General features: G+C 41.9%; 2 protein-coding genes across 3 annotated transcripts; both read left to right on the top strand.

Annotated features, from left to right (window-relative positions):
• The first annotated feature begins 6,244 nt into the window (after positions 1 to 6,244).
• On the top strand, positions 6,245 to 7,186 carry LOC103351227 (olfactory receptor 11H12-like). The gene has a single exon (XM_051822583.3). It carries the CDS (start codon positions 6,245 to 6,247, stop codon positions 7,184 to 7,186), a length of 942 nt encoding a protein of 313 aa, XP_051678543.2.
• Positions 7,187 to 19,101: 11,915 nt separating this feature from the next.
• LOC100347922 (toll-like receptor 11) lies at positions 19,102 to 22,647 on the top strand. 2 transcript variants are annotated; one of them, XM_002717857.6, is made up of 2 exons: positions 19,102 to 19,241; positions 19,495 to 22,647. In XM_002717857.6, the coding sequence occupies exon 2, from the start codon at positions 19,509 to 19,511 to the stop codon at positions 22,269 to 22,271; it is 2,763 nt and encodes a 920-aa protein (XP_002717903.2). In that variant the 5' UTR covers positions 19,102 to 19,241; positions 19,495 to 19,508; the 3' UTR covers positions 22,272 to 22,647.
• Positions 22,648 to 26,773: the final 4,126 nt, after the last annotated feature.

Genomic DNA, 26,773 nt, shown 5'->3' with positions numbered 1-26,773 from the left:
CTATGCTGATCCAAAGCCAGGAGCCAGGTGCTTCCTCCTGGTCTCCCATGCAGGTGCAGGAGCATGGATAGTTTTAATCTCCAGCTCCTCAGTCAACACATGTACATTTTCCCAAACCTGTTCTGCCTCAGAACTCACTTGTGGCTGAAGATTCCAGTGGTCTCGTTTCACACATCCTCTTTCACAATGACTCAATCGTGGTCTCAGATGGAAAAGCTGTCTTTCACCCATTCTGACCTCAGTTTTTATATTGGTCAAATGTATATAAACTTCTTATTGGGGTCATAAATGAATAATTTGCAATGCTGATCTCACTACAGTGAAAGGAAACAAATTCAACCGTCAGTGATAAATGCCTTTGTAAAGTGATTTAAAAGTATTTGTTCTCCATGTCTTTTTGGGGGTCCTTGATGCCAGGACTTTGGTGCAGCTAATTTATTAGGAAGCAGGAATGCGGACAAACTAGCCTGTAAGTGCTGAGGATCATCCATCTGAACGACAGGAGGAGAGGCATTTGTCATGCTTGATCATGGACAGGTTAACTCCTCGTGTCTCCAGCTGGCTCCCAGACCGCACCACAAGCGGTGACTTCAGAAATGGTCCATGACCCAGCATCCTGAAAAAAAGAAAGAATGCTGAAAGCCGGACCAAATAATTCTTTTGGTCTTTAAAAAAAGAAATAGTCTATTCTTGCACAAATTAAATATACCTTTCAAGGAGAAAGTGGTTGAACTATGAAGGAAGTGAGCTTCCCAAATGAAAGATAAAATTTATTTTGCTACTATTACATAGGATATTTTAGGTGTGATTTCTCTTCTCTTTCTTTTTTTTAAAAAATTTTATTTAGTTATAGAAATTTCATGTATTTCATATATACTTATTTAGGAACATAGTGATGCCTTCCACCCTGCTGTCCCTCCTGCCCATGCTCCAAACCTCCTTCCTCCTGCCTCTCACACTCCTTCTCTTAATTTTTATAAAGATCTATTTTCAATTTACTTAATGATCATATAGTTAACCCTATACTAAGTAAGAGACTTCAACAAATAATATGAAAAAAAAAAAAAACACTGTTCCAGAGCAGAAGAGACAAGGGCTGTAACAAGCATCAAATCTCAGAATTTCCATTTCACTCCAATACACTGCATTTTAGGTCCTCTATTAGTCACCCTGGATCAGGGAAAACATATGGTAGTAGTCTTTTGGGGGACTGTTTTATTTTTTTTTTTTTTTTTTTTTGACAGGCAGAGTGGACAGTGAGAGAGAGAGACAGAGAGAGAAAGGTCTTCCTTTGCCGTTGGATCACCCTCCAATGGCCGCCGCTGCAGCCGGCGCACCGCGCTGATCCGATGGCAGGAGCCAGGATCCAGGTGCTTTTCCTGGTCTCCCATGGGGTGCAGGGCCCAAGCACCTGGGCCATCCTCCACTGCACTCCCTGGCCATAGCAGAGAGCTGGCCTGGAAGAGGGGCAACCGGGACAGAATCCGGCGCCCCGACCGGGACTAGAACCCGGTGTGCCGGCGCCGCAAGGTGGAGGATTAGCCTATTGAGCCACGGCGCCGGCTTGGGGGACTGTTTTATTACACTAAGTATAATGGTTTCTAGTTGTGCCATTTTTTTGCAAAAGACAGGATTTCATTTTTTTACAGCTGAAAAGTACTTCATAGTGCACATATACCACAATTTCTTTATCCAGTCAGTAGTTGATGGATATCTGGGTTGATTCTATATCTTAGCTGTTGTGATGGTGCTGCAATGAACATGGGGGTATAGATAGCTCTTTCATATGCTGATTTGATTTCCCTTGGGTAAATTCCCAGGAGTGGAATGGCTGGATCATATGGTAGGTCTGTATTCAGATTCCTGAGGTATCTCCATACTGTCTTCCACAGTGGCTGCACCAGTTTACGTTCCCACCAACAGTGCTTCAGGGTACCTTTTTCCCCACATCCTCACCAGCATTTGTCATTTGTTGATTTCTGAATGAGAGCCATTCTAACTGTAGTGAGGCAAAAACTCATTGTGGTTTTGATTTGCATTTCTGTGATGGCTAGCAATCCTGGGCATTTTCTCAAGTGTCTGTTGGCCATTTGAATTTCCTCTCTTGAAAAATGATTGTTAAAATTCTTGCCCATTTCTTAACTGGATTGTCCGTTTTGTTGTTGAATTTCTTGAGTTCTTTATAGATTCTGATTATTAACTGTGTCAGTTGCATACTTTGCAAATATTTTTCTCCCATTCTGTTGGCTGCCTCTTCACTTTGCTGAAGGTTTCTTTTGCAGTGTAGAAGCTTCTCAGCTTGATGTAATCCCATTTGTCAGTTTTCACTTTGATTGCCTATGCTTCTAGGGTCTTTTCCAAGAAGTCTTTGCCTGTGCCAATGTCTTACAGAGTTTCCCCAATGTTCTAAAATAGTAATTTGATGGTATTGGGTTGTAGATTTTGGTCTTTGATCTAGTTTGTAAGGTGTAAGGTGTAAAGTAGGGGTCTAGTTTCAAACTTCTGCACACAGAGACCCAGTTTTCCCCACACCGTTTGTTGAAGAAGGAATTATGACATGTATGTATATATGTATGTATGTGTATATATGCAATGAAATGGTATTCAGCCTTAATAAAAAGGAAATTCTGATGTTTGCAGCAACATGGATATACCTAGAAGACACTGTGCTAAGTGAAATAAGCCTACCTCAGAAAGACAAATACTATATTAGTCCACTTATATACTCCCATTTTCTAATTACATTTAACACACATAAAACTATTCTTCCACAAGAACTTCTAAATGTTTACTCTTATATTCTATGTTTATCATGTATGATCACCCTTTGAGTATCACTGTTGTTTCAAGCCATATCTTCAAGAGCTTTCTAAGAAGTTTCTCAGAAGGAGCTTTAACCCACACAGATGTCTCCCACACTCTGAATTTCTTTTTTTCTAAATATAACTAAAGTCATGAGAGCTTTTACTTTTTAAAAAATATTTTATTTATTTATTTGAAAGGTAGAGTCACAGAGAGAGAGAATTTTCCATCCTCTGGTTCATACCCAAATGGCTGCATTGGCCAGAGCTGGAGCCAGGAGCTTCTTCCAAGTCTCCTGCATGGGTGGAGGGGCCCAAGCACTTGAGTCACCTTCCACTGTTTTCCCAGCCCACAGCAAAGTGCTGGATTGGAAAAGGAATAGCTGTAACTAGAATTGGCGCTCATATAGTATGCTGGTGCCACAGGCAGAGGCTTAGCCCACTATGCCACAGCGCCAACCCCTGAATTTTTTTAATACCTTTAAATATAGTGCAATATTGAATTGTCATGTGCCTGGGAGATTTTTTATCACTTTGGTTCAGCAAGTGTGGCTTTTACAAATAAAAAACTGATGTAATAAGAATGTAAGTACTCAACAAGTACTTCCAATAAATGCAATATATTTCTAGCACCTATATTAACACAAAAAATTGGATAACTCTTTTTGCCTTCAAAGAGATTACAATATTGAAGAGGAAAGACATAAATAAAGATAAACATAATATAAAGCAGCTTGCTATTAATATCATATAAAGGACAAAAATTATAAAATAAAGGCAAAGAAAACATACTTTGGTTAAGGGCTTAAAGGAAAGGATTATGGAAAAATGTTATTTGAACTAGAATATCTTGAAGAACAGGCATAAGTTTTAGAGGATGAAGGCGAGAGGAAGTTCAGGTAGAGAGAATAACCACAAACAAGAGAACATGAGAAACCACCAGAGAGAGAGAGAAATACTGTCCAACCTAGCGGCTGAAAGACTAAGTCATTGGAAGTGAATTGAGGGGGAGTTTGAGAATTTGAGCTTTATTGTGTGAATAATGAAACCAGTGATGATTTTTGAGCAGGCAATAACAAAACCAAACCTATATTCTCAGAGTTTCTAAGGACTAAAAATCGTTAACAACTAAGAGACAATAAAAATCTAAATACTATTTTTCCTCCTTAGTCTGTCTTTTTAAGGGGACGTTTTGTTTTTTGTTTCGGTTTGGTTTGGTTTTGTTTAAGCAGTCTGTGGCCTAGAGACCTATGTTGCTAGGATGTGTGCTTCATGAATGCTACTTATGAACATGGATATTTGAGTCATACCATTTAGACCACCCAAATGCCATAGAGTGAAACTGAAGAGACAATGAAAGCAGACACTTCTCTCATATTGAGAAGCCACAGGTTCCTCTGAAATGCTTGTCAATTTTTTTAAAGGTTTATTTATTTATTTGAAGAGTTACACAGAGAGGCAGAGGGAAAGAGAGGTCTTCCATCCGCTGGTTCACTCCCCAGTTGGCTTTAATGGCCGGAGCTACACCAATCTGAAGCCAGGAGCCAGGAGCTTCTTCTGGATCTCCCATATAGGTGTAGGGGCCCAAGGACTTGGGCCATCTTCTACTGTTTTCCCAGGCCATAGCAGAGAGCTGGATCAGTAGTGGAGCAGCCAGGTCTGAACCAGCGCCCATATGGGATGCCAACACTGCAGGCTGCGGCATTACCTGCTACGCCACAGCACCGGCCCCTGCAATGCTTGTCAATTAAATGTCTTACACTTTCCTCTCATATGTAAAGAAATATTCCATGTTATGCTTCCAGAAGTTGTTTCTAAATTCTATCTGCTTTTATTGAATATCCTAGCAAATCTATATGTCAATATTTTCCTTACTTTGCTCCAGAAAATGAATGATGACATCTGGACTGCCCTCAGATTCATGTGAGAACTTTTGTTTGTACTTTGTTATTTTTTTCTCAGATTGAGCATCCAGGAAGTTTTTATTGAATTCACATTTCATTAGGCAAGCTGTTTGTAAATAATGGTGCATTTGAAAAGTTGTCACTACTCTTTACTGAATCTTCAGAGAATACGTCATCATCAACTTTCTAAAGATCTGTTGGCTTAGAAGAGGTGAACTTTCCTAATGCTACAGAGACCACATCCCAGGAGAACAGGGGATAAAGAAAGTGCATTCTTAACTTTCTGTGCAGCAATAAAGCTGTCTAGCAAGAGCCAGGACAGTCTTTATAAAACAAGGTCATTGGAGATTTGGTTCATGTGAGAACTCTAAGAGGTGTAGCTTCTGAGCGCTGCTGAGTAACATGACACCTCTGCCTCTTTCCATAATTTCTTAATGTCAATTTAGCAATGCTTCCAATTTAGAGCATTTTTAAGAGATACACAAAAACAGCTCCCACCTAACTATACTAAAAGATATCCCAGAGCACTGATGTGAGATCAGGTCAGAAGAAAATATTCTTTCCAAAGTTTTGTGTTTGTACCCAAAGTGTAAACTTTTGACCTCCTTGCATATTACCAAAACAAAATTTTTCCAGGTATCTTACATCTTGATGTCTTTTCTTTCATCTGAGTCAAGTTTGCCTATGACAAAGAAAGTATTTTGACTTCTGCCATTTGGCATTTTTTTAATTTTGCACAAGCATATTAGGGAAATTAATTCTAAAATTTATGAGAAACCCTTAAAATCTACATGTTCATGCCTAGATTTTTTTTTGAAAAATTTTTGTACATATTGACTAAACCAATATGAAACAGAATATATATATGTATACATATGTATATATATACATATATATGTATGATAGTGACTGTATCAGCCTGTAGAATTAAGGTGAAAGGTTAGACAAAAATTTAAAGCTATTGTCTTCTACAGAAGACTCTACAGCATTACAAAAGGCAGTGTTGGTAAGTAACATTATAAAACTGGATTATAGAACTGCTCAAACTAACAGAAATAGAAATTTAGCGATTTAAAGACTTTACTGCCAACTTACTGCAAAATATGTTCAGTTCTTTTGCATATTTAAGTAATGTTGAGTACTATTTTAACTCAGCTATAAATAATCATATTAAATGGGTTTTTTTCTGGATCTGTTGTAGTTATCAGTTGGATTTAGAATAAGATAGTAATGCATTTATTAAGTATAAACTTTGTGTTAGAAGCTAAATATAAAATATCATAGATCACACCTTTTCTCAGATAGCAAGCTTGCAAAATGAGTTTAACTTTGTTCAGTTCTATCGTGGCTTCATAGTAAGGGAAAGATTTAGAAACATGTAAAATTTGCTTGTGTGTAGCAATCTATTCACTATACCCAAAACTCAAAGTATACAGCCAAGAAAGAGTAAATCATATTATCTTCCTATCTGAGAATTACCTCTTTAAGCTAGTGCTAACTGATAACCCTCTGCTTCTTGACATTGTAGGTGATGTCTCAATGAATGTCTCTGAACCAGGTTCCAGCATTGCTTTTGTAAGAGAATTTATACTACAAGGTTTCTCTTGTGAGTGGAAGATTCAGATCCTCCTCTTCTCACTCTTCACAACAATATATGCTCTGACCATAACAGGGAATGGGGCCATTGTTTGTGCCCTATGGTGTGACCAGAGACTCCACACCCCCATGTACGTGTTCCTGAGGAATTTCTCCTTTCTGGAAATGTGGTATGTCTCTTCTACAGTGCCCAAGATGTTGAACAACTTTCTCTCAGAAAAAAAAAGAATCTCCTTCCCTGGATGTTTTCTCCAATTTTACTTCTTTTTCTCTTTGGGTACATCTGAATGCTTTCTTTTGACTGTCATGGCCTTTGACAGGTTCCTTGCTATCTGTCGCCCCTTGCACTACCCTAATACCATGACTCTACATCTCTGTACTAAACTGGTCATTATCTGCTGGGTTTGTGGATTTGTTTGGTTCCTGATCCCCATTGTTCTCATCTCTCAGCTGCCCTTCTGTGGCCCCAACATTATTGATCATGTTGTGTGTGACCCAGGGCCACTATTTGCATTGGCATGTGCCTCTGCCCCAAAAACGCAACTGCTTTGCTACACTCTAAGCTCATTGGTTATCTTTGGTAACTTCTTCTTTATTCTTGGGTCTTACACTCTTGTCTTAATCGCTGTGTTGCGTATGCCTTCAGCCACTGGGAGACATAAGGCTTTCTCCACCTGTGGGTCTCATTTGGCTGTGGTATCTCTGTTCTATGGTTCTTTGATGGTCATGTATGTGAGCCCAGGACTCGGACAGTCTGCTGGGATGCAAAAAGTTGCAACTCTCCTCTATGCTATGGTGACCCCACTCTTCAACCCTCTCATCTACAGCCTCCGTAATAAAGAGATAAAGACAGCACTAAGGAAAGTTCTGAGACTCCCAACATAATCTAAGACAAATTAGATGATTCCCCCATGATCAGATCAGTACACTCTAACAAGAGGCAATGAAGTTTATGTACTAATCTATATTTATAAATATAAATTTAGTAATACTATCTATGGGGCTCTTATAAAATTAAAGTGACTAGATTATACAGATAAGTAGAAGTGTTTGTTTTTTTCCCTTGGCATTTAGACTTAATGTGTTTTAATTGAGGAATATGCATATTTATGTTTTTCTGTATAGTTATCATATGATTCATCTGTGATAAAAAAATTTCTTATTCTATTTGATAATTTAAATTTATAATTCTGGGATCAATAAAAATATGTCACCTTGTTTATTTGGCTGTTTTTCAATAGAAAAATAAAAGTATGTGTTTTCTTATTGTGATCTTTAATATATTTAGCTTTATTATTTTGGTGATTCCACCATTCCTGATAAATAAGCATTAGAAGCAGTTTACCAAAATTTCTATGGGACGATATTCTAGCTTGTTAGCATCCAGACGTAAGTTGTTTTCTTTACACATAACCTCTTTGTAAGCCCCTAAAGGTTAGATTCTAATTCCACAAAGAGTAATATCAGTCAAAATATCCAGCAATTCAGTGTCCCAGGTACCAGATATTTTTACCTAAATGAAATGTAAACAAAAACTTGGTGGGTCAGATGGTTGAGTTTTAGATGATAAAATATCTCACCTGAAAATTGGAGAGTGAAATGATATTCCTGAGACAAATTATTACCCTTCAAAAAGATAAATAATCACCCACTGGTATTTGTTGATGAAACTGTAAAAACAGCATTAAGGAAAAATTTTAGAAGCTAAAAGTACCCAGAATTCAATCACTGTAATGCAACTCTTTTTATTTACAAGTGTATGTCTATTTTGTTTAATGTAGCATCAAATCTGTTCTTCTATGTTATAGCAAGTTTATAATTAGTATTTTAATTTTCCATTGAATAAATAGGGTACAGATTTTTAATTTTTATGTGGTGAAATGAACATTTTCCCACAAGAAAGACCTTCCTCCCAAGGAGTTAGGAGCTGACTTGTGAAAGATACGTGAAAAGGATTTTATGAGGGGCATTAAGAAAAAACCAAGAATGACCTCCTACATAATTAACAGTGGCACAATCAGACATAAGATGACTGAACACTCCAAAACCCTCCTTCCATCCACTATTATTCCTTTTGGGAGGCATTATATTATTTCCATTTTTTGTTATAAGATAATGTCTCAGTTAAATCTTCATAAAATTTTAGAACTCATCATCTAATCCAAAATAGAATTGCAGCAAAAAATCCAGGATATTAGAATATTATGTGCCTACAACAATTATCTTTTTAGAGTTTTTTTTTTAAGATTTATTTTATTTATTTGAAAGAGAGAGGTAGAGACAGAGAGAGGGAGGTCTTCCATCAGCTGGTTCACTCCCCAGATGGCCAGAACTGCCATAGATGCACTTATCTGAAGCAAGGAGCCAGGAGCTTCTTTTGGGTCTCCCACATGGATACAGGGGCCCAAGGACTTGGGCCATCTTCTACTGCTTTCCCAGGCCATAGCAGAGAGCTGGATCAGAAGAGGATCAGCCAGGACTAGAACCAGCGCCCATATGGGATACCTGTGCTTCAGGCCAGGGCTTTAACCCACTGTGCCACAGGGCCGCTCCTAGAGTGTTTTTTTGTTTGTTTGTTTTTGTTTGTTTGTTTAAATTAGAACAGATTCTTGAGACAGAGATGATTATTCCATTGAAAATGTAAGAATGAGGCCAGCGCCACGGCTCACTAGGCTAATCCTCCACCTAGCACCACCAGCACACCAGGTTCTAGTCCCGGTCGGGGCACCAGATTCTGTCCTGGTTGCCCCTCTTCCAGGCCAGCTCTCTGCTGTGGCCTGGGAGTGCAGTGGAGGATGGCCCAAGTCCTTGGGTCCTGCACCCCATGGGAGACCAGGATAAGTACCTGGCTCCTGCCATCGGATCAGCGCGGTGCGCCGGCCGCAGCAGCCATTGGAGGGTGAACCAATGGCAAAAAGGAAGACCTTTCTCTCTGTCTCTCTCTCTCACTGTCCACTCTGCCTGTCAAAAAATTTAAAAAAAAAGAAAAGAAAATGTAAGAATGAATTTGTGAATTTTGACATTAACATTCCAGAAAAATAAGTGCTGTTTTGATTTGAGAATGTCATGTTTCTTAGTCAATTTTGCTTATTTGAATTCTGCTGAATAATTCTCACTAGTGCAGAGAAAGTGTCCTATCTCTATGTCCCTTTCCAGGATATATGACTTTTAAATATCCCACAATCACCCAACAGTTCAAAGAACAAGTACCCAAAGCAGGCAATATCTCCAGTTTCAGAACTCTGCCTTTCATTACTAAGTTAATCACTAGTTTCTCAATGGTCTCTTCTTACAATCTCAAACACATAATTTGTTCACAAATCCTTTCCATTGTGCTAAATTATTTGACAAAACAACTATTTTTATACCATATTTTTGCAAAACCAAACCAAATCCCAAAGAAAGACAGAGGGTAAGAGAAAAAGTAAGGAAAGCAGTAAAATGGTAACAGTTTTTTTTTTTTTACCTGAGCATTTAGGTTTTCAAAAGAACACAGCAGGGTGACATTTAAAAATGATTGTGCTGATTAGCAGTTTCTTTGGGGGAAATGAAAATAGAAAGTTCATATTTTCCACTTTCTAAATGAGTCATAGTATTTATTAGATATTTTTAAATGTGTGTTAAACTGACCAGATATTGAATTATAGTTCATTCCTTCCCAAAGCAAAATTTATTTCTACAACCAAACTTTATGTACATTCAAAATTACTAGAAAAGTTAGGACCTGGAGTTCATGAGTAGACAATATTACAAGAAAAGACAAAGTATGAATTTATCAGTTTATTAACCACAACAGGGTTAGCTCTTTTGTCAACATTGGAAAGAATAATGATCATTTTGAGCCACTTATTTTGTGCCAAGCACTATTCTGACTTTTCTATGTTATTTTATTTATTTCTATATTATTTTATTTACTACTGATGACATCCCAAAGAGGTCAGTCAGTGTTACTGTATCTCCAACTTACTAAGGATGAAAAAGGCACAAAAAATAACTTAATTAAAGATGACATCTGGCCCCAGGCAGGAGAACTACAGTGCCACACTCTTAACCACTGTAGAGGAAAAGACCCAACACTCCAGAATCAGATAGATTTGTTTAAATATAAATGCTGAGATCCCAGTGGAAAGAATGGGCCATCAAAGAAGGAGGTACCTTTCTCTGAAGGGAAGAGAGAACTTCCACTTTGATTATGACTTTGTCTAAATAAGGTCGGAGTTTGTGAACTCAAGAGGCTTCCATAGCCTTGGCAGCTCATGACAAGAGTCTCGGGTGATTACTGACATCATAAATAAAAGTGCCAATTGTTAAATCAACAACAGGAGTCACTGTGCACTTACTCCCCAGGTAGGATCTCTGTCCTTAATGTGTTGTACTATGAGAATTAACGGTAAAAATAGTCTTCAAACAGTAATTTATACTTTGTGTGTCTGTGTGGGTGCAAACTGTTGAAATCTCTACTTGGTATACACTAAGTTGATCTTCTGTATACAAAGCTAATTGAAAATGAATCTTAATCAAGAATGGGATGGGAGAGAGTGTCAGAGATGGGATGGTTTGCAGGTGGGAGGGTGGTTATGGGGGAAGAACTGCTATAATCCAAAAGTTGTGCTGTCAAAATTTATATTTATTAAATAAAAGTTCTCTAAAAAAATCTAAATGCTATCACTAATTCTGTCAGTTTGTACAAATTACTTGACCTTTCTACTTTGATATGCGTAATAATCAATAAAATGGAGCTGATGATAATATTTTATCAGACAGTGACTGTGATGAATGAAAGAAGTAAATTGAATCTGAAACAGTACTATGGAATCAATTCTAATTAGTAAAATTAATGTATTTCATTTGTAAAGCTCTTTTTATCATTTACAAAACGCTTTCCTAGTTTCTCTGTTCAGCCTCAAGGTTTCTGCCACATAACTAGAGTAGGATTTGCCATACTCGTTTCTTAGACCAGACTCAAAAACACCAAACATATTGCCTAAGTTCACATAGAGTAAGGGAAGAAATCAAATATGTTGAATCAAGTTCAGTTAGAGTTCTGATGTTCCATATATCCACTCCTGGGAACTGTGTCTAAGTTCTACCTTCAAAACTACATGGCCATACATACTAAAGAGCTGGATATATCCTAGAAATGAATACTGTAAAGGCAAAATAAGTTTAATAGAAACACTTTATTTTCATTTGATTTAAGATAATAAGTATAAAAATAATATGAAAATTAATTTAAAGTACTTAATATGTAAAATAGTATGCTATTGAGTGAAAAGTGAAGATATGAAATAATATTAATTATACAATCTTAAATAAATATAGAGTAATGATATTAAGGGTAATTTAGATTCTGTATTTCCTCTTTTCCTTTAGTAGAATACTTCAAAAATTTGTGGAAATAAAATTAAAAGTTGTTTGTTCCTGTGTAAAAACATTTTCAAATCCTTGAAAATGCAGATTATTTAAACTAGGCCTGGATTTCAAATTTTTTTGCACCAAAATAAACATCTTTTAATTCCACTTTACACAAAGCTTTTGAAGTACTCTTGTTATCTATTTATCTCCTAAATTACCCATGATAAGCATGTGTACTTCATCCAATTTTGAAAGGATATACATTTTTAAGAATGCTTACAAAGGGACATATAATTTAGAATGATGCTTTTAGATGTGCCACACACCTAAGCATTCTCCTGTACTTGATGTGTAACAAGGGGTAATGCTGCTGTTTTGGGCAAGCTTTATAGCATGTGTTTGCACAGAGCTTATAAATTAAATGGGTCTATATTACCTTTGAACATTAGTCATATAAACTATACCTATTTTTCATTTGCAACAATTTAGGAAAACAAAGAGACAAAAACTGGAAAACAACAGTAAGAACTAATATCTACTATTTTATAAGGAACCATATAAGTGAACAATTACCAAACTAACTGATGCAAATAAGATTTTCATGTAACTTTATTTAAGTCAAAGAGAGAGAGAGAGAGAATCTCATCCATTGATTCTTTCTCAAATACTTGCAACAGCTTGGAATGGCCCAGGACAAAGCCAGACTGCTAAGAATTCAGTCCAGGTCTCCCACATGAATGGGAGGAACCCGATTACTTGAGCCATCACTGCTGCTTCTCCCAGTCTACATTAGCAGGAAGATGGGGTCAGTAGCCAGAGCTAAGCAACCCAACTTGGACACAGGCATCTTGATCACCATCTTAGCTGCTAGGCTAAATGCCTGCCCTCAATAATTATTTCTTACTCCACATTCTACTTACTTAAGTATTAGAAACAAAAAGAAAACTCAAGATCTATCAAGGGACCCAGAAATGTTGCATGTATTAGACTCAGATTCAACTAATAATAGAAGCTACAATAACAGCAGCTTATGCAAGATAAAGATTTAGGATTTTTTTTCTTACATAAACACTTCTAGAAGCAATCAATTCACAGAAGTTCAGAGACAAACAGTTCCAAAATGTAATTAGGGACCCAAGGCTTCCTGCATTTTTGATAAATTCATGTATTTCCTTTTTAAAAATTATTTATGTAAATAGAATAAATTTCATGTATTTCTTATATGCAGTTTTAAGAACATAATGACACTCACCACCCTATCCCCATTCTCCTTCCACCTTTCTTTCTTATTTTTATTTTAATTTTGCAATGACATACTTTAAAGTTACTTTATAATCACAAGCTTAATCCTCCACTAAATAAAGAATTCAACAAGTAATGAGAAGAAAAACCACTGTTCCTCAGGAGAATGACAAGGGCCTATGCACCATAATCAAATATCAAAATACCAATTTCTCTCATATAAATTACATTTTTTCCATAGGTTTCCTTTTGCAAGGAGAGTTTATTATCTGAGGATGGCAAGAGAATCTTCAGAGAGCAGAAAACAGGTCAGCATACAAATAACTTATATTGTTAATTGAAAACACTTACGTGAAATAATGACCATTATAAACAAGGATAGCTGTGATGGTTAATTTCTTAGATGAGCACACTGTCACCAGAATAAAATCAAAGCTGTATTAGACAAGAAGAGAAGAAAATTAATGATGCAGCTAATAGCTCTGTCATATTTGAAATAAGCAAAATATAAGAAAATTAATATAGGGATGGAAGTTTAGAAGTAGTGTCTTTTCTTAAAAGTCTCAATTTAGGAAGTTGATATTCCTCTTCAGTAAATCTTTACAGCCAAGTAAACAGCAAGAGAGATATATGTGGCAGATAGAGAGAGAAAGAGAGAAAGAGAAAGTGCTTCCATCTGCTGGTTCACTCAACAAATGGCTGCCATGGCCAGGGCTGAGTCAAACCGAAGTCAGGAGGCAAGCATTCCACCTAGGTCTCCACATGACTGACGGGGTCCTTTCACTGCCTTCCCAGGCACATTAGAAGAGAGCGGGGTCAGGAGCACAGTAGCTGGGACTTGAACTGGCGCCAAGATTTGGGATGCTGGCCTCACAGGCAGAAATCTAACCTACTGCATCACAATGCTGGCAGGATAGAAGAGATTTTTAAAAACAAATTTTAGGGGCCGGGGCCACGGCATAGTGGGTAAAACTGCTGCCTGCAGTACCGGCATTCCATATGGGTGCTGGTTCAAGTCTCGGCTGCTCCACTTCCAATCCAGCTCTCTGCTGTGGCCTGGGAAAGCAGTGGAGGATGGCCCAAGTCCTTGGGCCCCTGCACCCGCGTGGGAGACCTGGAAGAAGCTCCTGGCTCCTGGCTTTGGATTAGTGAAGCTTCAGCTGTTGCAGCCAACTGGGGACTGAACCAATGGATGGAAGACCTCTCTCTCTCTGTCTCTGCCTCTACCTCTCTGTAACTGTGCCTTTCAAATAAATAAATAAATCTTTTAAAAACAAATCTTAATAAAAAACAGAAGCTCTAAAGATCCTAAAATCAAGAATGTGTGTGAAAAATAATTTTTTTACCCAGTCTACAAAAAGTCCTTCAGGTGACACTTGAAAATTGAATGCTGGTGACAAGATATGAGAAAACTCATTGCAAGAATAAAGGTAGAAAAATATTCCAAAGAGGAGTTCAACTATAAATCCAAATGTGGAAGCCCTTCCTCTTTGGGATATTAACTTATCCAAACCCTACCCAGTTCAGATTGCATGATTTCTCTCCAGAGGTGTTCCAAGGCCTAAGCTCTCTGGAAAAGAACATTTATCATTCAGATAGAAACTGACCTTTCCTTTTCTCCTGTCTGCTCTGCACTCCCAACCTCATTGGAAAAGTTGAGATCCTTCCAGAAATAAAATGAGGCCCCCCTAACCTGGCTGTAAAAGAACTTAATATTAAGTGTGTTAATTAATGTTGGGACGACAGAGGGTGAGAGCAGAAATGCAGACAGGTGGGCTCTTCTGTGGGAAAGGAAGCGCTCCTGGGGAGGGAAGAAGGAACTTGCTGTCTCCGACTTCTGGAGGATATGATACAAACTCAGCGAGAACTGAAATCTCCAAACAAGAGTGGAAAAGAGGAAATTGCGCAAATGGTCCAGCCTGGGGAGCAGTCGAGGGGTGAGGGGTTAACAGGGCATTCTCCCCTTTCCCCGGGACATCCCACCTCATAGCTAATTAACAGCCCTGTCCCATCTATGCCACATCTGAGGCCAGTGTGGCGGGAAGAATCATGGAAGAGAGGACTTTCACTCCTTGGCTGTAGAAGGGAAGAACGCTTCCTGAGAAGTTTCAGCTCTGTCACCTCTGAACTCCGTTTCCTCCTCTGGGAAATAAACAGCTACAGCTCTGCCAACCGTGTAAGTATCGGACAAGGAGGAGGACTGATTAGCAGAATTGTTGGGAAGGAGTAAAAACTGAGAATTATCTCTACCTGGAGATCCTGTGTCTCTCCAGGGGATGTCAGAGGCCGGGAATTAGGCAAGGACAAGGCAGAGAGTTAAGAAGAACATTTGAGTTAAGACTTGTCACAATTTCTACAAATTGGGAACTGTCAGTTGTGGGTCATCTGTATCTGCTTCAATACCAAACATGATTTCCTGGAGACAAAGGTCCAGTCCATAGCTCACAAGTTTGCATATTCCCAGGATCTCTGTCCCATGGCCAATGTGTATCTTTGGTCCTAGAGAGTGAAGCCCCCAAATAACATACTATTTTTTAAATATTTTATTTATTTATTTGAGAGGTACAGTTACAGGCAGGGAGGGAGAGAGAGAGAGAGAGAGAGGTCTTCCATCCACTGGTTCACTCCCCAAATGACTGCAATGGCCAGAGCTGTGCCAATCCAAAAAGAGGAGCTTCTTCCAGATCTCCTACATGGGTGCAGGGGTCCAAGCACTTGGGCCATCCTCCACTGCTTTCCCAGGCCATAGCAGAGAGCTGGATAGGAAGAGGAGCAGCCGGGCTATTTAATACAGTCAGAGCTCAATAAAACAGCCTCAGAAATGCACAAGACTAGCCATGGAAGTAGAATAGAGCATCAGGTGTACAGAGTGAAATCCACAAGAACGTTGATGGCTTTGCAAGGTTGAGGCATCTAGATGGTGAGCTCCCAGGCGCCCTCAGGCCTCCTCTGGACTCTCCCTGACGTCCGAGGCACATACTGTCGCTCCCCCTCTTCATGGAGGAACGACACTAAGCCCTGCCTAGGCTTCATATCCGAGTCACGGCACCAATATGTCGCTCCCCGTCTTCGTGGAGGAACGACACAGGACCCTGCGCTGTTCTTTCGTCTGCTCGGCCCTCCCCGGGTTTGCTGCTGGTTCTTCCCGGGTTGGCTACCATCCCTTCCACCTCCGTGGAAGGGCGGTTCCCCCTGCCACATTCCCCACTTCCACGGGGGAGCGGCACACCGCCGGCCGGCTCTCTCGGGGGCTGCACAGGTGTTCCCCTTAGATGTTCCCCTTAGATGTTCCTGGTGCATGCCGTCTCTCTCCTCCTTCATAGTCCTCCTCCGCCAATCCCAACTCGGCTGCCCACACACTGAGCACGCCGCTCTCCTCCAATCAGGAGCAAGTCCTACAGTTTATTGGCTGAACTGGAGGCAGCTGGGTAGAAGCTGTTTTCTCCTCTCCCAGCGCCATATTGTGGGAGAGCAGATGCATAGAATAAGTCTTAATTCCAGTAACTTAGTCCAGTCCGAGTTGCTCCCCACAGATCCCCCTTTCTTTTTATTTTTTGGCGTTGATACGCGCCTGTCTTCGGTGTCCCGCGGCACACACTCTGCTCTACTTGCTAGAGTTGCCACAGGTTCTTACAAGTCCTATCAATCAGGCAAACCGAATCCGGGTCCTCTCTTCGCCATGTTGTGAGGAGGTTTTTAGGCGCTGATGCGTGCCTGTCTTCGGTGACCTGCGGCTCATACTCTGGTCGAGCTGCCTGCTGGTGCTTATCGCCCTAATCAGGCAGACCGAATCCAAGCTTTCTCATTGCCATGTTGTGGGGTGACTTATTGGTGTTGATAACGTGCCTGTCTTCGGTGACCTGCGGCGCATAAGCTGCTAGCCGCCCGCAGGTGCTCATCGCCTCACTAATCAGGCAGACCGAATCCAAGCTCTCTCATTGCTGTGTTGTTGGGAGGCCTTATTTTTCTGTTTCTCTATCTCCGGGCATTCCTATTTCTCCTATTTTTACTTCTGTCTGCCAACATTCCTATTTCTCTCATTTTACTTCTAAACTTCTGTTTCTCTTATCCCCGCGGCTTCCCGGCGCCCGCCCCGAGGCTGCTTCTCGGCACCTCGCCCCACGGCAGCTTCACGGCTCTGCGCGCACGCTCCGCGGTCTCCACGCACTTCGCGCCCGCACCACGGCCTCACACCAGCCCCGCGTTCCTTATCTATTCACGCCCCGTGCTCTCTCTGCACGCGGCGGCTTCCGCGAGTCACACAGCGTAGCTTACGTCTCCGCCACTAGTATTCAATCCAAGTTCCCCGGACTAACCTGGCGAATTCCAACCTGGCGGCCCACGTCTCTGGTTCCAGATCTTCGCCTCTTGCTCCCCGGGGTGACTTGAATTCCAAGCTGGCTTACGTCTCCGCCTCGGCCTGCACTCGCGGCTTCATCCTCCCTAACATTTTTCTCTACCTGGTATGTTTCCCTAAGTTTTCTTCCAACAATATTCCTCCCTCATTTCTCCTGGCTTCTCCCCACAGTCCGTATCCGAGTCTAAGTTTCTTCTAGGTTTCACTTTCACTTTCAACCTGCAGTCCATATCTAAGTTTCTTCTTGCTTTCACTTTAAATCCTAACTTCTTTCCCACAGTCCATATCCGAGTCCAAGCCTCCTCCAGGTTTCACTTTCGCTTTCAATCTCCTAGCTTCCCCGCCATAGTCCGCATCCGAGTCTATGAAAGCTTTCACTTTCGCTTTCAATCCTAACTTCTTTCCCACAGTCCATATCCGAGTCTATGCCTAGGCTTTCAATAGCTTCTTCCGGCACCTAGGCTCTTTGCTAGTCTCTCTCTCCGGTATTTTCCACTTCTTCCCGTTTCTTCCCTCCTAAGTTTCCTATCCGTCCTAGGTTTCCTATCCGAGTCACAGCACCAATATGTCGCTCCCCGTCTTCGTGGAGGAACGACACAGGACCCTGCGCTGTTCTTTCGTCTGCTCGGCCCTCCCCGGGTTTGCTGCTGGTTCTTCCCGGGTTGGCTACCGTCCCTTCCACCTCCGTGGAAGGGCGGTTCCCCCTGCCACATTCCCCACTTCCACGGGGGAGCAGCACACCGCCGGCCGGCTCTCTCGGGGGCTGCACAGGTGTTCCCCTTAGATGTTCCCCTTAGATGTTCCTGGTGCATGCCGTCTCTCTCCTCCTTTATAGTCCTCCTCCGCCAATCCCAACTCGGCTGCCCACACGCCGAGTACGCCGCTCTCCTCCAATCAGGAGCAAGTCCTACAGTTTATTGGCTGAACTGGAGGCAGCTGGGTAGAAGCTGTTTTCTTCTCTCCCAGCGCCATATTGTGGGAGAGCAGATGCATAGAATAAGTCTTAATTCCAGTAACTTAGTCTAGTCTGAGTTGCTCCCCACACATACAACAGTGCTGGTGCTGCAGCTGAAGGCGTATGACTCAAGGAGAGGCAGTTTCAGTGCTTCCAGAGTTCGTGCATGTTATCTCCATGGTAACTCAAGGAAAGACAGAGAAGTCTATGTCTTTTAATGCTAAGTCTTGCCTTTCCCAGGCACAGGTGACTGAATAAGCCCCAAGTGTCTCAGGAAAGCAATGCCTTCAATTGCGGTTAACTGACATCTATCATTCCCAGAGCATCCTTCTGTTCTCCCTCCTCTTTCCATCATTCCAAGGACCTAGATGGAGAACATGTGATTACTGCCAATTTCATATGGGCATTTGGAGGCCGTATCACAGAGGAGGGATGAGCAGAAAGAAAGTGGGCAGTGCAACCTCCTCTCTCCAGCGTGGAATTCAGAACACAAAAGGATCATGACCTTATGTTTCCTTTAACTGCATTTCAGCCTAATCACTGTGCCGCTGACTTTCTCTGCTTTCTTGATAGCTGACCTGAACTAAGGTTTTCTGTTTTGCATAATCTCAATAGAGTTCACTTACAATGCTTCCTTATTCCTACTTGAGGCCTTCTGTGATGGAAGTGTCAATCTTGGAAACAGAAAATATGGGCGACAGTCCCTACACAGATGCATTCCACTTTGACCTTAAACAAGCAACCTTGCTTCTTTGACACTGAACTTCCTCATCAGTGAAATGGAAAATAATATGTCACATGGTTTAAGATCAAATGAGACTGTATGTCCTTTTGTTATGTCTGCATTATTAACATGCTTTTTCTTCTCCAATATACTCCGTTATGGACAAGTAAATGTGCTGCCTAATCTTAAAGTGAGCCATATACACCTGCGGGCCTCCCTCAACTTAATTTAGCAACCTGAGCCAATCATACGCAACAGGAAGATTGGGAAGTAGCAGCAGTTTCTCTGCTGGGACCCCTCACAGGCTGTGAGTATCTGGCCCTTCTTGCTGCCCTCTTTTTCTGTCTCCCCTGGGTCCCCACCTGCAGGAATTCACACATGAGTATGCAGAACGTGAGTTCCCTATTTGGTCCAATGTCGCCTACATGTCATGATCACAGAGCCGTTTCTCCCACATGTTCCAGAACTTCCAAGGACGTTATATGCATCATAAAACCCTGGGCTGGGATTGTTCATGTTTGTAGGATGTGACACCCTTATTATTTCTGCTCTTTTCCTAGAAGCAGCACCAAGGATGAAAAGGTGTCTGTTCTCTACTCTGCTCCTACCGTGCATGATGAGCTTCAGCTTGAGGAGCTGGGCATGGACCGCCCCTGACTGCACCGTAGGAGACGCGTCCCTGTTGTCTAACCTCTCTTTCTACGTCCCTTTCTGTTCTTTGGTCCCAGGACTGCACCTTTTTGCATCATGCTCCAATGTGAAAGACCTGCCTCAGACCCTGGCTTCAGTGCCTCGGGACATAGAAGCACTCTGTCTGCAGGGCACAGTTCCTATCCTGCCGGATGATGCCTTTGGCCTCTTCTCTTCTCTACAACTGCTGAGGCTGCAGCTGGGGACCACCAAGGTTGCAGCTGGGGCATTTCAAGGGTTGCACCAGCTGCAGCACCTCTCCTTTGAGCATCATGCTCCCTGTTGTTTGAATCTGTTTCTCCCTCAAGATACCCTGGAGTCCCTCCGATTTCTCAACAGCATTTCATTTCAAGGCTACTGCTTGAATTACAGCCAGAGCATCCGGTTACCGATCAGCCTTAGTCATCTGACCCTGAAGCACAGCTGTCTGACAGAGCTGCAGGAGCTGCAAAAGCTCTTCCCAAACCTTGGCTCTGGTTTCTCCCCTACACAAAGCCCCAGACCATGGTCTCCCTTCCTGGAAGTCCTGGATCTGTCTTCCAACCTGCACCTGAGTCAAGTGGGTGTTGGAGCCTTGAAAGGCCTCCATCTCCGCTCCCTGAGATTGGATGGCACTCCACTGAACACATCAGGCTTACTGGACTCAGGATTGCTCCACCTGGACTCCCTCTCCCTTGTACATACAGGTGTAAACAAACTGCCTGGGAACGTGACAGGCTACTTTGAACTTGGAGCTCTTGATCTGGGGAGGAACCAAATCCAGAACATAAAGGATGAGGATCTCCCAAGCCTGCACTCCCTGGAAGTCATCAGTCTCTACGCCAACAGCCTGCAGCTGCTTCCTCCTGGGTTCTTCAGTGCCCTTCCCCAGCTCCAGAGGCTCAACCTTTCCATGAATAAACTGGGTCCAACCCTGGTGCTTCCGCAGGGCTGGAGCTCAAACCTCAAAGTGTTAGATCTGTCCCATAATGAGCTCTGTACCCTACCCCATGGGGCATTCTCCTCTCTTCCTCAACTCCAGGAGCTCTGGCTGAGTGGTAACAACATCTCCAGCTTGTCCAGTGAGAACCTGGAGGGACTGAGACAGCTCAAGTCCCTAGATCTGAGTTGGAACCAAATTAAGGTGCTCAAGCCAGGCTGGCTCTCCCCTCTTCCTGCCCTAACTTCATTGAATATTCTGGGCACCTATTTAGAGACCATCTCAGGCAGGCATCTCCAGGGTCCCCGCAAGCTGAGCCATCTGCAGCTGGGTTCTGTGGCTATGCTAGATATCTACCCTCCCTGGCCTCCAGAGCTGCTCAGCTTGGAGGTCTGGGCACAACCCAGTGTATTTTTTCATGTTGCAAACGGAGAACCCTTCTTATTCTTGGAGAACCTCACCTTGCAGTCTTCCAATGTGGTGCTAGTTCCATTCAATGCCACAATCCATTTCCCATCTCTACGGCACCTCACTTTGCGAGGCTGCAGCCCCTTCATTTTCTCAAGCCCTGATTCCAGATTCTTCCCACAGCTTCCTCTCCTGGAGCACTTGCACTTCTGGTCTGGTCATGAGGATGCAGAAAACCTTCATCTGTCAATAACGCCCAAGCTGCGAGTGCTGGAGTTGGGGGACATGGACTTCTTCTATAACTTAGGTTCAGTGACACTGGAGGAGGTACTGAAGGAAGTACCTCAGTTACAAGTGTTAGCATTGAGCCACCTGAACCTTAGGAACCTCTCCATCTCCACCTTCAGGGGGTTGGGTCTCCTTCGGCTGCTGTTGCTCAACTCTGAATGGGACCTGGGGTTGGACAGCAGCCTCCAGGAGATGATCCCCCAGATGCCTGAATACGTTTATTTCTCCAATGTCACCTTCATATGCCAGTGTGAAAGCTCTTGGGTGGGGCCTTGGGCAACAGGTGCCCCGAACACCTTTGTGTATGGGTTGGGGGACTCCATCTGCATGGCTAATGCCTCTGACTACTCCAAGACTCCCCTGCTTTCCTTCCTTTCTAGTCACTGTGCACACGATCCGAATTTCCAAGGTTTTCTCATTAGCTTCATTCTGGTGCTCCTGCTGATGATCTCTGCACTGCTTGGCTGCCCCAAATGGCCCTGGCTTCGCCAGCTGCGGAAACTATTTTATGCCTGGTGGTGGAAATTGTGTGGGCGGGGCCCCAGAAGCGCATTCCGCTATGATGTCTTCATATCCTATTGTGAGCAAGACCAAGCCTGGGTATTGGACAAACTGGTTCCTGCCCTGGAGAAGCCTCCTCCGGCTGGGGAGGGCTTGAGGCTCTGCCTGCCCGAGAGGGACTTTGGGATTGGTCAGGACAGGATGGATGCTACAGCTGCCAGCATGGAGAGCAGCAGAACCACCCTCTGTGTGCTCAGCTGCCAAGCGCTGAGAAGTCCCTGGTGCAACCTGGAGTTAAGGCTCGCCACCTACCATTTGGTGGCCAGGCCTGGGGCTGCTCGCCTCACGCTGCTGTTTCTGGAGCCCATTGATCGGCGGCAGTTACACAGCTACCACCGCCTTACCCGCTGGCTCCAGAAGGAAGACTATTTTGATGTGCCTCAAGCGGGGGTGCAGTGGGATGATTTCTGTGAGCAACTTCGGAAAAGACTAAAGAGAGCGGAACAAGAACGAGAAGACTGCGTGCTGTGAGAGACTTAGCCACACAGAGATGTCTTTCAGCAAGGGCCTGGGTGTCATCACGTAGCTGGACAGCACTTACTTCAAGCCCATTCTCCACACCAAAATCGATGCAGATAGACACCCGGTCTTGAGGCCAGCATTGAGGCCGGCATTGTGGTGTAGTAGGTTAAGCAGCTGCCTGCATCCCATATGAGCAGTGGTTCAAGTCCTGGCTGCCCAGCCCCAGCCATTGTGGCCATATGTTAAGTGAACATATGGATGTAAAATCTCTCTCCCTCCCTCCCTCCCTCCCTCCCTCCCTCTGTGTGTGTGCACAGGTGCATGCACACACGGCTCAGTCTCTCTGTAATTCTTTCAAAATAAATAAATTTTTAAAAAGACAAAACACGTCCAGTCTCAATGGGAGCATCTATTTGAAAGCATCTGAAAATAGATATTCTTTCAAAAAACAGTTCAGATACCTGGTGGGCCTTTCATAACACAAGTCATCCCCCAAAAAGGAATACACAAAAACGGAATCTCATGAGCATTTTTTAAAATGAATTTATTCTCTCTCTGTTGAAAGCTAGTGCTTGTATGGCAAAAAGCTATTTTATCCCAGAGGAATAATGTCGTAATCAATGAACAACAGTGAATCAATGAACAAATATGTGAATTCCCTGATGTTACATTGAAACTATGTTTTCAATTACCTAAGATCCGATCAATTCAGAGCTTCCCTAATTCATGAGATTCTCACAGTATTACATGGGTGAGAACAATAGTTTTCTCTATTACCCATGAGGAATTATAGTACATAAAAGTGTACTAAATCATAAAGTTCACATCTGATGTCTGGTTTTCTAAGCCATTATCTGGCACTCTGTTTTCTACTCTCTACCAGTTATCTCTTATTTTGTTACAACGTTAAGGTAGGTAAAATTGGAACATCTTAAAGGTACACATATATGACCTATTTCTAAGAATATTTTTGGAGTCCCAGAAACTTTGCATAAAATTTTAAGTACCGCCCAAAAAAAGGATAAAGTACATTGATTAGAATGGAACATCATAGACCCTAAAGAATAGTAATTCTAGTAATGTTGAGTGCTATGGAAAAAGTTCAAGTGTAACATTAAAAAAATTGAAAAATTGCATGTACTATTATTCTAGTTTTGAAAAGAATTGCATAGTCTCTATTTTTTTTTTTTTTTTGACAGGCAGAGTGGACAGTGAGAGAGAGAGACAGAGAGAAAGGTCTTCCTTTGCCGTTGGTTCACCCTCCAATGGCTGCCGCGGCCGGCGCGCTGCGGCCGGCGCACCGCGCTGATCCGATGGCAGGAGCCAGGAGCCAGGTGCTTTTCCTGGTCTCCCATGGGGTGCAGGGCCCAAGCACCTGGGCCATCCTCCACTGCACTCCCTGGCCACAGCAGAGGGCTGGCCTGGAAGAGGGGCAACCGGGACAGAATCCGGCGCCCCGACCGGGACTAGAACCCGGTGTGCCGGCGCCGCTAGGCGGAGGATTAGCCTAGTGAGCCACGGCGCCGGCCCATAGTCTCTATTTTGTAAAATATGAAGAAAGACTAGAAATACAAATTAGCAATGGCTCTTGGAAATAAGATTGTGAAAAAATTTAGATTAAAAATTTTTTTAATTTTTAATGATTGTGATTTAAACTGTATTATTTTCTGTGTTATTGATTTTTATATGTTATTGTTATTTCCATAATAATAAAAAATTATCTTTGAAAAATTAACACCTTATTGTACACCAATTAGTTTAATTCTCTACATTCTGCTTTTACAGTGTGCACGTGGGAGAAACGATGAAAGCTGAAATCTGTAATCATACAGCAATAAGAGTAAAAAGCCATAAACATACTATTTCAGAGATCATCTATTACATGAATGAACCAAAGATGGCTTCATTGTCAGGGATGCTGGGTTGCTTGCATCTTCAGAGCAAGATGAATTCCATTCACTCTAAAGTCCTCCAGTGCCAAAATTTGTATATGCCCAATTGTTTTATATAGTCTAAATAAGACGATTTGTTAACCACTTAGAGCCTACCTCCTTTATACGCTGTGCCCAGCATTAGCTAGTCATAGAAAAGATAGACTTAGGGTTGTAAAGCTCCCAAGTCGCTCTGTCTTTTAAAGTTTCATGCACAGGACGTCCATATGGGGCTCTTACACCATGTCACATGAACATTAAAGCCTCTCTTGCCACACTGCCACCAGCGGTGCCTGGTCCTCTTCCCCTTCTGAGTAGCAGCCCCAGTGCCACAGTTTCTGGGAGCTCTCATGCTACGAGGGGCTGCCCCAGCATGCAAACTGGCCAAGGCAGCTCCCCCAAAACGCGTGCCTGCTATTTCCACCATAGGCTCATACATTTTCCTTTGCAAAGCCCCTAAATCGCAGGTCCTTAGATCACCTGGCCAATCACTTAAGTTTTGACTCAGAAAGTAGAATATTCACAAACTCACACACACTTGGAAAAAAGGCAGCAATTTCTCCAGTTAATAGAGTTGGACTACTTAGAGTTCAATGCTAAGACTCTGGGACATTGCTGACCAAGCCACAGGTCCAGCGTTACCTTCTCTCCCCCACACCCTTTGTCTGCTATCAACCAGTAATTCTTAGAAAATAGTACTCATTTTTATCAAGGATAACAAAAACTATTATTAATTAACTATTATTAATTATTAATTAACTATTATTAATTGTGGTAATAATAGTGTTTATTTAAGTGTTTGATTTTTCTTTAGCTGAAGTGAGAATGAAAGAACAAATTCAATAGTCTACAGTTAGGACAATAGTTTATAGTTATGTAAAATGATTGATATTAATCAAAAAAATCCCAACATAACCACAGTGTACTTGGGAATTATATATGTGCAGAATGATAGAAAGAAGGGAACAGATGGAAAAGTTTTTCAACTGCTTCATGAAGTCTTTGCAATTAACTTCTCACTTTTCTATCCTTGGGCTTCATAGAACCCTTGCTCTTAATTTTAATTCTTAAATCCAGTGTCATTTTTATTTGTGGGAAAATGTGGCTGCATTACATAAAAATATATACAGCCATGTATGTCTATACTTGACATTCTGATGCAAGGCTTAATTCCATTTTATTCTTCAGGTTAGGCCCAGGCTCCCTCATCTTTCTCCCTCTCCCTAGAGGCTGGACCAATTTTAGATCTCAGCTGAGGAAGTACTGTTTGAGTCCCGGCCAAAACTTTCTGTTATCCCCAGATGAGTCCACTGGGACAAGCTGGGTAATCCATAAAGGTCAGAAGCAAATCTTGGCCCACTCATGAAGTGTAGGTGGGGGCTGCGGCTCAGCAATACCCATGAGTGCACACGTGGCAGCGTGCCCTGGGTCACCCACCCACGAAGATGTGCTGCTGAGGACAGAGCAGCCATGGCTCAGGACGTCTCTGCCACACACTCCCCTCTAGAGGCTGAGACGTAACTGGACCCTGCTAAAGCAGGAAAGGCCACAGCGCTCTTCACAGCTGCATGTCTCCGTCTTTCCTCGCTCAACCACAGGGCCTGTGTGGGCTCCCAGTAGTTGCTGCACTTGATAAGGCTACCTTCCAAGATGCACTTCCTTTGAGAAGCCTGCTGAGAAACATGTATGTTAGTACTACTCTGCTCATCTCTACTGCGCGCTTCCTCCTGCTGAATTAAGAGACAAGGAGACGGAGGCTGACTCGTATACTCCAAGAAACAGAAACCTGAATTTGGATGTCTGCTCTCTCCTCTGATTCTCTATTCTCATATAAGAGCATCAGGTAAGAGTCCATCCAGATTTCTTGTTTCGTGTCTTTTTCACTTTCCTCTAATTTGTGTCAAATTTTCTCTATATGAAAATGTAAATTAGAATAGCTTCCTCGATATAGAAATTGGCTAGATTTTCAACTAGACAACTATAACACAGTCCTCAGCATCAGAACTGGTCTAAACTAATTGAAAGTTAATGATTTCATTTGTGAATATATTTAATAAAAATAATAATATTTTACTTAAATTTGGATGTTAGATTAACTACAAAGCCAGGTAGAACGGGAATACATTTTGTAATCACATTTATTCTATACCTTATTATATATTAGTCGCATATGCCAGAGTTCCTGAACCTGAATATCAAAAGAAGTAAAAGAACTTTTTTATTAAAATGAATGGGTTAACCAAAGAGGAAAAAAATCAGGGAGTGACTACAAACATATTTTCTTTAAGAGGGATAAATTTTAAATGATTCACTTATCCATTTAAAATAAGTGGAGTATAAAAAATCATTCAATATAAAAAATTAAATATTTAGATAATTAGATTTAGAAACACATTGAGAGAGAAGACACTTTTAAAAACTGTGTGTGTGTATATATACACAGTTTTATATGTGTCTATATATATATATACATAGATAGTTTTAAAGCATGATTACAACTTTGCAAAATGTTTTCTCTGATTTGTGATGGCTGACATATGAAGTACAAGAAAATGTAATGTATATGAGTGACACTGACAT

The sequence above is a fragment of the Oryctolagus cuniculus genome, chromosome 12 (genome assembly GCF_051225735.1).
Source record: "Oryctolagus cuniculus isolate XC-2025 breed Fujian yellow rabbit chromosome 12, ASM5122573v1, whole genome shotgun sequence".
NCBI lineage: Eukaryota > Metazoa > Chordata > Mammalia > Lagomorpha > Leporidae > Oryctolagus > Oryctolagus cuniculus.
The sequence above is the reverse complement of the archived record's forward strand: the minus strand, read 5'-3'. Positions and strand labels throughout refer to the sequence as shown.

Excerpts from the sequence above, each read along its gene's own strand:
- LOC100347922 (XM_002717857.6), top strand. The coding sequence starts at position 19,509 with ATGAAAAGGTGTCTGTTCTCTACTCTGCTCCTACCGTGCATGATGAGC.
- LOC103351227 (XM_051822583.3), top strand. The coding sequence starts at position 6,245 with ATGAATGTCTCTGAACCAGGTTCCAGCATTGCTTTTGTAAGAGAATTT.